Source organism: Vigna umbellata, chromosome 9, assembly GCF_029865625.1.
Source record: "Vigna umbellata cultivar VRB3 chromosome 9, Vumbellata_1.0, whole genome shotgun sequence".
NCBI classification, from domain to species: Eukaryota; Viridiplantae; Streptophyta; class Magnoliopsida; order Fabales; family Fabaceae; genus Vigna; species Vigna umbellata.
The window spans coordinates 52,038,020-52,049,207 of record NC_142173.1 but is presented as its reverse complement, the minus strand read 5'-3'; the positions used below and the strand labels follow the sequence as shown (position 1 = coordinate 52,049,207).

Genomic DNA, 11,188 nt, shown 5'->3' with positions numbered 1-11,188 from the left:
ACATTGTTTGTTTTAGGTGTTCGATGATCCATCACCAATATTAAAGGAGGTCATGGCCGAAATAACACATCAATGAGAAAGTTATCTCCTCCAACGTGAAGATTAGGTTTTTATTAGGTGTTGCTAAGTTATGTTTAGCTTATGTTTAAACTTAAAAGTTTAAGTTAGACTTTGTTTAGACTACAAATTTTAAGTTAGACATCTTATTATTTGTTTTGATTTTGGAATTGTTTATTATGTACTTGAATTGAACAATTGGAAATATATGTTTTGTTCTGGAAAATTTTCTGTATTTTAGATTTTAGTATCGTGATTAAACAAATATAATTAAAAAAATTCAAATTTAAGTCTGTTATGGTCATAACAAACTTAAATTTGCTACCATATTTATTTACAAAGAACCAAGTCTGTTGGTCAACAACAGACTTAAAATTTAAGTCTGTTGGTCAACAACATACTTAAAATTTAAGTTTGTTAGTCAACAACAGACTTAAAATTTAAGTCTGTCGAATCTAAGTTTGTCATAAAATGGACTTAAAAAGCCCGAAATAACAGACTTAAAAAGCCTATTTTTCAATAGTGTTACCAACCCATCTAATTATTATTTTGTGTTTTAATATTATTAGTTAACACTTATTTTCATTCTATTGTAGATGAGAATAAAAAGAAGATTCTCAAGCGAGCAAAATATTGTGGACTGCAATCACTAGTAAAAAGAAGGATTTTAACTCGCGCATTTGACATCGGTTTAGTCGTAACCGAAGCAAAAAATGGTGCAGTGGCATTTTTGTAATTATCGCAAACGTATATGCCTCTGTTAAAAAAGAACAGATACCTAAAACTGGTGCGGTGTCATTTTTGTAATTATCACAAACGTATATGCCTTGGTTCAAAAAGAACTGATGCCTAAAACTAGCGCGGTGGCATTTTTGTAATTATCGCAAAGGTTTATTACATCGGTAGTTTAAAGAACCGAGACATAAAGAAACTGAAATTTTTATTTTTTATGTTTTTGATAGGGTTTAGGCATCGGTTCTTTATAGAACCGAGGTCGTAGACCCTTATTGCCTCGATTAAAAAAAATAACTGAGATAATAACATGTGTTTAGAGTTAAATTTCGCGAACAGAGACAGAAGTTGCGTCGCTCCTCTCTTTTCTCCCATTTTCTTTTGTTGGAGAGAGGGAGGCTTCCTTCCTCTTCTCTGTTTCAATGGAGGCGCGACAGAGGGGTCATCAATGGCGCGACGGAGTCGCGGCGGAGAGGCGACGGAGACGTAGGGGGGCGCAAGGGCGCGATGGTCGTTCTCGTTCTTCTTCTTCTTCTCTCCGTTCCGATTTCGATTGGGTTGTTTTATGTTTGATTGACTCTCTGCAGGAGTGGTGGTGTTTGATTGATTCTATGTAGGTAGTGGTGGAAGCGCGCCGGTCTCGTTCTTTGTTCTTCGCAATTGGGAATATTTGATGATGGTGGTGTGAGATGGAGCGGTGGGCATTGATGGATTGCGGCCAAGGGCTAACAACTCACCGGGCAAATGGTGAAAACAAAAAAATAAAAATAAAATAAAATTAAAAAAAACCCTCTACTGCCTCGGTTGGATTTGAATCGAGGCAAAAGCACACACTTTTTTGCCTCGGTTCAAAATCGAGGAAAAAAGCCTACCCCTTTTTGCCTCGCATGTATATGCCTCGGTTGCAAAACCGCTGCGTATAGATGAAAACAACCGCTATTGTTTCCTTTTACTGTACTAGTGAATCTTAATATCATTTTTGACTGAAATTTATTTAGATTTAAATTTGAAATAAATTATTATTATTTTAATTGAAAAAAAACTTGTATTTAGTCAGCCAACCCATTTAATTTATCAATCCTTTTAATTTGTCAATCCTTTTAATTAAATAAGTCGGATTGAGTTAGTGCACTAAATAACCAGTCTATGATAAACTGGATTAGATCAAGTCGAATAATTCATTTTCACAACACTACAATACTAAGGGATGAAATTGTTTTAGGATTAATTAGACCTTCCTCCTAGATCACAATAGGAACAATCATTTAGTTAGGTTTAAGGATGTATATTTAGGTAATTTTTCAACTTTTTGTCTGAAAAAAATGTTTGTTTTTATAATAATATTTTAGTTATGTTTAGAAGAGTATATATGAAAAAGTTTGTTAGATGATAAAAAAAAGTTAACTCAAACAATAAAAAATAAAATTAATAGCAGATATATTATGAGAAGTTTTACACCGTTTCAAATAGTTATTAGTTGTTTTGTTAGTTGAAAAAATTGTTTCAACTTATTTATAATTGTTCTTACAAAAAGATGAAGTGTGGTAAGATGAGCTCCGGAAGGAGAAAAGTTTTCTTAACTTGTCTACACATATTTCAATCATCTACACATGATCTATACATCTAGCACAAACATATTTAATGTTTTAAATCATTTGTTCACAATTATATTGTGCAAAGATAATTAAAACATTTTGTACTCATCATTAACCAGTTATCATAAAAAAAATCAATATGTTTAGAGTTTAATGTTCCCCTATCAACATGACATATTAGTATGAGCATCAACATATCCATCAATAAATATTTTTATGTGATGTGATTCTGCTCTTGGTTCATTTGATCTATAAATCTTAATCTCATTCACACCTACTATCATGTTCCCTAACTAATTTTAAGTTGCAACATTAGTTATGACATCCATATTGATAGTCATCATTCTCATAACGTTTTCTAAAGTTGGATCATTGGATGCAACAGTCGATTGTAGTTGTTAATTGTAGTTGTTAATGTTCATAATATGAAGATACTCATAATTAATGACAAATAATCCCAAATATGGATAATAAGAATGTTCATACGAAGGTCGTGAAAATAATGATCATAACTCTTTTTTAAAATTATACAGTTAATTATTTTTATACAGAAGATTATTTTTACATTACCTTTAAGAAAAACTATATAAAAATTGTGATAAAAAATAATAAATTTAAAAATTAACATAACAAGGAAAAAGTAATAATTTTCTTTTCAAAATAAATAGAGAAAAATAATTTTTTGTAATTAAAAAATTTAAAAAAATAAAAATAAAAGCAAAATGTAAAAAATTCTATTGTGTTTCTGACGACTACACCCAATTTGACAACAATGCCATTGAAGTGATTAAATTAATATTACTTTTATATAACAATTTCAGTATTATAAAAATTAATAGTAAAAAAAAATATTAATATGGATAAGATAAAAATCAAAAGTCTTCTTCCAACAAATTTAAAATTAATTTTTAATAAAATAGTTCTTATAAAATCTACACTAAATGAGTTAGACAAATAAAATAAAATTAACTAACAAAAAAATAAAAAATTAAATACAAAAATAATAAATAAAATAAAGAAACAAAAGATAAAAATATTCAGGATTAATTTTCTAAAAATTATTATTCAGTTGATTCTTGTCTTACATTTGAAATTAATCAAAATAACTTTTCAATTTATCTATTTTAGATTAATAAAGTAAATTCACTAAAATTATAGTGTTATCTCTAGTCGATGTGGGACTTCCAACACACCTCTTTTACGCCGAGGTATAGACGAGTGGAATAGAAGAGTAGAATGTCCACTTAGAACTCGCTAGGATAGACTTTATGGTTCTCATACCATATTAGAAAGTGAGTTTAAGCCTAACTCAACCCCACAAAACCGACTTGTAGGGTGAGATTTGCACCTCACTTATATATTATAATTTGGCTTTATCTCTAGTCGATGTGGAACTTCCAACACACCCCCTTCACGCCGAGGTATAGACATCTCGTGGGTGATAGTAGGAATTGGGTGGTCCGATAACGGTGCGATTGCGGGTGGAATAGAAGAATAGAATGCCCAATTAGGACTCGCCACGATAGGCTCTAACCATATTAGAAAGTGAACTTTAAGCCTAACTCAAAACCCACTTTCTAATATCTTTACTAATAAAAAAGTTTAAAATTATTTTAGATGAGATAAAACTATACCTTATATGTTTATATTACTTTATTTATTTTAGTTTTTCTATACCAAAAATCTTACTTGCTATTTATCAATTTGAATAATAATTAAGTTACCTTAAATAATAAAATTCAAGAATAAACTTTGAACTAACTTATTTATTTAAACATATAATTTGGTAGAAAATATTTCTATATTTTATAAATTTTATTTGTAGAATATATATACAAATTAATTTGAAAAAGTATTTCTAAATTGTATAAAATATGTATAAATTAATGTGACATTTTATTGTGGTACACGGTAAGCTAACATTCTCATCGTTTCTATAAATATATTAATTTATTGTCATTTTATATCAAGTCAATTTGGTAATATATATATATATATATATATATATATATATATATATATATATATATATATATATATATATATATATATATTCACTAAAATCTATTTTTAAATTGAAATATAATAATTAAATGTATTAAAAGTTTTGATATTAAAATATATAGAAATTATAATTTTTAATATTGGTGTATAATAAGACATACTCACCCTCTTGTCATGAAGTAAATATAATAAATAAGAATGACAAATAATTTTTTCTTTTATATCAATGTATTATTCCAAGGGGATCAATGTGGATATAGAATATTTGAATAGTTTGAATATGAGTATAAATATACAAGTAAGATTTGACTTTTAAAATTAGATGAATGAAAATGTGCTTATTTGTATAACTCTGGCACATATATTTGTCATTTGTTTCACATTATTAACGTATTAAACATTATTTCATATTTTATTATAAAATTTATATAATTATAATTTTTTAAAACGTCAGAGAAAAAATTACTTTTTATCATATTTAGTAATTTTAATTTTTTTAAAGAAATACTTAATTAACATTTAAGCAATTTAATCTCTTAGTCCAAAATCAAAATAGAAACAAATTTCTAAATTTATAAATATCAATAAATAAAATTTTGGATCGGAATATGATGAAAATTATGTGAACTCACTCCATCGTGATCCTTGATTCAAGGACTTATTTTTCTTCCAATGACTAATTGTTCCTCAAAATCAAAATTCAAATTAAAATTTTCCTTCCAAAAGCATTTTTCTAACATATTTTCAAATTAATTATATTTTGAGACACTTTTTCTGAAAACATCGTCGTGAGTCAAAGTCGCCATAATTTAATTTCACTACATAACTCAGTTTTGCTTTTTCACTGGTGTGAAAAAAAAAAAGAAGAAAGACGTGGTGACTGGTTAGAGGTATTGACTTACCAACACACTCACACACACTAGTGGGCTCTCCATGTGTTTTTCTTTCTCTATTTCGCACAAGTTACACAACAAGACACACTTTTGCTTCTATTTCACTCCCTCCTGCACCAGACCACCTCAATTTTTTTCTATTCTCTTCACCCTTCCAATTTTATTCTCCTAATATTCTTAATTAGATAAATATTCAATTTTTTTTCTATTCTCTTCACTCTTCCAATTTTATTCTCCTAATATTCTTAATTAGATAAATACCAAGGGAATATATATATATATATATATATATATATATATATAAATTCATTTTATTTAAAAGAATGCACAAGGTTGAATTTTTAATTAAAAATTCTAAGAGGATCATATGTAGTATTATTCTCATAATGTCAAGAAAAAAAAAGTTAAATGAAAATCCAAATGGTAAATAATATTTCGGCTATGAACGAAACCATTTTATCACGGCGCCGAAAGTTATTGCTTATATAAAGACCCTTCTATATGCTGCTCATAGCATCAACTCACAAATACACTACTAGTGTGGTGTTTGCTTCCATTATCTAATAACACCCTTTTGCTTTTTGTGCTCAAAAAACACAAGAATGATGGCATGCCAAAATTGGCCTGAGCCAGTGATTAGAGTCCAAGCTTTGGCTGAAAGTGGCTTAACCACAATCCCTGAACGTTTCATAAAGCCCAAGTCCCAAAGGCCTACTGTTTACAGCCATGCTTCAAACCAACCCAATTACTCTCACACTACTCGTGAGGACATCAACATCCCCATAATTGACATGAAACACCTCTACGGCATGGAGGAGAGGCGGCGGGAGGAAGAGCTCCACCGTGTGGCGGCGGCGTGCCAAGAATGGGGTTTTTTCCAGGTGGTGAACCATGGTGTGAGCCATGAGTTGATGAAGAGTGCTAGGGAGGTGTGGCGTGAGTTCTTTCAGCAACCAATTGAGTTGAAAGAGGAATATGCTAATACACCACTTACTTACGAAGGCTATGGAAGCAGGTTGGGAGTGAAAAAAGGAGCCATTTTGGATTGGAGTGACTATTTCTTTCTTCATTACATGCCTTGTTCTCTTAGGGACCAAAACAAGTGGCCAAACCTCCCAACATCCTTAAGGTATGTCTCCCTAACTACTAATGTAAAAAAAATACAAAACAAAATATGATAAGGAACCTTTTTTTTCTTCTCTTCTTTATTCAATATAATTTTTTACAGCATAAATATTTTGAGAAAAATCATATTTGCTTTATAAGTCAGACTTAAGACATACGTTTAATATAAACATGCCTTTAATGGTCAACCTAAAATGCTTGAATAGTTTGTACGGAATTTGAGCTTTAAGCCACACAACAGAACTAAAAAATCTAACCTTTTATCAAAAGAAATAAACTTTTTTCTATTGCCAAACACGTCAGAAGTCATCCATTTAAAAATTAATTAATAAAAAAAAAATCAGGACCATATTGTAGAGGACCAAAATAAAGGAGACAGAAGTTTGTTTTTTTCTTTTTCATTTAATGCAAAATTGGGTGTGAGAAACATCAATCAGGTTATACCACTTTTTATCCAACAAAAAGAAAATAAGGTTTTCTGATTTTGTCTCATTTGGTATGTAGTTGGTGAGTATTTCCTAAATTAAAGCTGTACTTAAAAGAGTCACTTTTCTTCATTAGATTAAGGTTTTGTAAGGTTCATCCATCTACATAAAATTAAATGTTTGGCTTGAACTTGTCAAGTAGGGAGTGTAGTTCACAGAGTCGTGTTGCAGTACATCATCAATATTTATAAATTCACTTTCTTTATTAAGATTGGTGAACTTTTTAGCCTCTTAGTCTTGTGATGCCGTTTCATTTGGTGCAGTGATAAACTTTTCCATAACGCCACTTTGAAACGTAAAAAAGTACATCGTACACCCATAAGAAAAACGTGGGTTTCCATCTTGTTCTACATAATATAAAAAGAATAATAATAACAAAAAATAACTGTTTAAAAGAGAATTCAGAATAATAACCTACTGGACAGCGAAATATCTATTAAATGATATTACATTTTTTTTTTGTTTGATTTACAAAATTGTTTAATCATGTTCTGAATTTTTTTATAAATTTAAATAATTTTAATTTTTTTTATTAGATACTAAAATTTGTTATATACCACAATTTAATTTTTATAATATTTAACTTAATGTATTATTTAGTTTAATTACAACTTTTTTTATAGATTAGACTTATAAAAATCTTAAGACACATTTTTTCAAAGGTGTTGCCATTTGAGAAAAAAAACAAACAGTACTCCAAGTATTTCTCTTCTATCTTAAGCTATTCATACATGTAAAATCTAAATTAAAAATAATATTTATATCAGTAAAAAAAATTTCAAATGAGTGATATCCATATCTCGTACATGAATAAAAAGTAGAGATATTATCTAATAAAGGGAGTGAAAAACAACTCATAGCAAAACAGAGTCAAGAAAACAAATTTTTTTCCTTATCAGGTAAATTCCCATCTCGGAGTTAGAAACTGATTGAGAATTAAATTCTTGACTTTTACAAAACTTTCATATCACAGTATTTTATGTTATGGAATGATTTTGATGAGAAGCTTTAATATCTTGGTAGATTTTTGTTTAAATTTCCGTAATTAGGTGTTTTTGTTTGTTGATTAGGAATGTGATAGCTGAATATGGTGAAGAAGTTGTTAAGCTAGGAGGAAGGGTTCTTGAGATACTGTCAGAGAATCTTGGGCTGAGAAAGGATTTTCTGATGAATGCATTTGGTGGGGAGAAAGATATTGGTGCTTGCTTAAGGGTGAATTTCTATCCAAAGTGCCCACAACCTGATCTCACTATGGGTTTGTCCTCTCACTCAGACCCTGGTGGCATGACCATTCTTCTCCCAGACGAAAATGTTTCTGGTCTTCAAGTTCGCAGAGGAGACGATTGGATCACTGTTAAACCCACCCCAAATGCTTTTATCATCAACATGGGTGACCAAATTCAGGTCTCTACCTACAACAATGTTCAACCATTTTCATATCATCACTATAATATTGCTGCAAAGCATCACATTATCTTAGTGGGTGTTTGTAATTAATCAATTTCTTTTATGTTTGTAGGTGCTGAGCAATGCTGTTTACAAGAGCATAGAGCACAGGGTGATTGTGAACTCAGACAAAGATAGAGTTTCATTGGCTTTTTTCTATAACCCCAGGAGTGATATACCTATTGAACCTGCCAAGGAGCTTGTGACTGAGGATAGGCCAGCACTGTACCCATCAAAAACTTTTGATGAGTATAGACTTTACATAAGGACAAAAGGACCTAGTGGGAAAGCTCAAGTTGAATCTTTGATTTCCAAATGTGATTCAAGTTGAGTAGTTTGAAGTACACACAATTAATTTGCATATGAATAATTGATCATCGATTGTATTTTCATTTGAGTCTCAATTAATCTATATATCCCACTCTTATCTCGTATACTTTCTTCTGTTTCTCTTACCCCCTATGTGTTTGAGTTATTGCTTCAGTCAATTCAATAAAGAAAAGAAAAAGAAAGCTAATCTTTCAAGGATATAAAAGTTCACTTGATTTTTTTATTCTTGTCACATACAAAAAATTAGAAATTGAACCAGTAATATAACTTGATTTCAACACTAAAATATTATACTTGTGCTAGTTGGGAAGTAGACCAATGAAAAAATTATCTAAAATTTAAATAAGTTAAATAATAAGAGTTATTAATGTATGATATTAATAATAGTAAATTGGTTGTGAACCAAACAAAGTTGTCTATTAATCATATCATGCTATATATTGATAAACCACCTTTTTTTGTTTGTGATAGTGGGATGTTAAGTAAAGTTCACTAATGTGATGGAGAGGAAGGAAAAAGATATTAATTTGAACCATGACTTTTGAGTATTAAAAAGTTAGACTATGATGTGTTAATCACATTTTTAATAACTTTATGATAATAGATTATGATAATAGATTATGATAATAGATTATGTATCCCTATTTTATTGATTCGTATATTTGAAATAGATTAATCTACAACTATCACAAAAACTGTTTTAACACAAAAACTGTTTTAAAAAAATTGTAAAAAAAAAAATTAAGTAAAAAAGTTTAACCTAGCTAGATGCGTTTGCAGTTGCAACTTGGAGGCAACTTTGGATTGTTGCATAATGTTTATCTGTATAGAAACAATGAATACAAGAAGCACTGCGCGATTACCTTTTTCTTGATCAGCTTTATCTGAAATGGGAGTTAGTGCTTGACCCGTTTGCACCATTAATGTCTCTTTGGTTGCTATTCCAATAATGGGTTCTGTTTGCATGCCTTTCTCATACTCACAGCACTGAACACAGGTTTCTAAAGAAAAGTACCAAACAGAGTGGTTGATCAGAAATATTACGAACTGTGGTCCTATCTCACCCACTACCGTTTGTCTTGTGGGGACAAAAACGTGTATGAAGACTCCATTGATATTTTTCCCTCTGTTCAATCCACCATAGATTCATAAATTAACACGTTTTTATAATGCACCCATAAAATATTATATAGTTTATGGATTTATTCATGTCGACTATTAAGTAACTTCAATTCAATCACGTCACCATTTCTTTTAAATGGATTCATCATACCCATCCATGTCATTTTGAGAAAACACCATGTGCGTGCAATAACGGGAGAATTGAACTGATGTTGTTGAATAAAAACAAAGTTTTATATAAGATAAAATAAGAGATTCTACATGATTTTATATATCCATAAAATACTTTCATTGATAAGAGAGGTGTTTTAAAATAGTACAAAAGTAAATTTATGAAGATTTAATCCAAAGTGGACAATATCAGTACGTCCAATAATTTTACATGATTTATGAATAGAAGTTTAAATATTTCTTTTATCTTTTTAAACTTTTCTTAACAGCAAAATTATGACGAAAATTTAAACTCTAAAACCGTTAAGATCTCGTAAATGTGATAACTAACTTCAACGATATATCATCAGCTTTGGAATTAGAAGAAACAATAAAGCAAACACTTTTTACATTTGAAAACTCATGCGTGTATGTGCATTAAAGGCAACTGAACCACTTATTGACATTTGAAAATTCACAGGATACTGGTATTATTAGTCTTGCTATCTTTAAAGTATAGATTTCCTACATAGTCAAAATGATCTAAACTAATGTGTTAATTTAGTTTATCATGGTTTGGGTTGCGTTGGTTCAAAAGTAATCATTTCTAATAAAGAGCAATGTATTTAATAATTATTAATCAATTAACCTACGAAAATATCTTTAATTATTATGATCTTTGAGATGTTATACTAATTTTCTTTATATTGAAGATGAGCATGCAACAAATATGGAGAATAAGAGTGATAAATATCAATAATAAAAATTCAGAAAGCTATACTGGTTCACCGTTTAGAGAAGGTTACATTTAATTTCTCACCATTTAGAGAAGGTTACATCTAATTTCTCACCGTTTAGGGAAAGTTTCATTTAATTACTAAATTACTCTGATTAATCCAATTCACTAGTTTCAAAATTTTTTGATGCACTTTACAAGAAAAATAATAGATACAACCCTTTATATTAAATCTTAAACCTTACCAGATGCTTATACAATGAAATCATATCACAAGTATACCTTGATCACCATAAAGAATACTATACCAACAAAAAATAAGTGATTTGGAACTTAATTAAATGGATAAAATTGAACAAAAAAAACTATGTGCAGAAGCCTCATCACAAGGTGATAACAAAAGAGTGAGTAGCAACACTTTAGATATTGATGATTTGCAAAGCTTAAAAGAAAGCTCCAAAATAAGTTTTTTTAGTAAAATAAAGTGGTGAAAAAATTAATACAAAAAGAAAG

At 29.5% G+C, this 11,188-nt stretch overlaps 1 protein-coding gene across 1 annotated transcript; it reads left to right on the top strand.

Annotated features, from left to right (window-relative positions):
- Positions 1-5,776: 5,776 nt before the first annotated feature.
- LOC124842743 (jasmonate-induced oxygenase 1-like) lies at positions 5,777-8,771 on the top strand. Its single transcript, XM_047319301.2, has 3 exons — positions 5,777-6,410; positions 7,962-8,295; positions 8,411-8,771. The coding sequence occupies exons 1-3, from the start codon at positions 5,884-5,886 to the stop codon at positions 8,666-8,668; spliced, it is 1,119 nt and encodes a 372-aa protein (XP_047175257.1). The 5' UTR covers positions 5,777-5,883; the 3' UTR covers positions 8,669-8,771.
- Positions 8,772-11,188: the final 2,417 nt, after the last annotated feature.

Excerpts from the sequence above, each read along its gene's own strand:
- LOC124842743 (XM_047319301.2), top strand. The coding sequence starts at position 5,884 with ATGATGGCATGCCAAAATTGGCCTGAGCCAGTGATTAGAGTCCAAGCT. Across the intron at positions 6,411-7,961 it reads AACCTCCCAACATCCTTAAG|GAATGTGATAGCTGAATATG; the intron begins GTATGTCTCCCT and ends TTTGTTGATTAG. Across the intron at positions 8,296-8,410 it reads ACATGGGTGACCAAATTCAG|GTGCTGAGCAATGCTGTTTA; the intron begins GTCTCTACCTAC and ends TTATGTTTGTAG.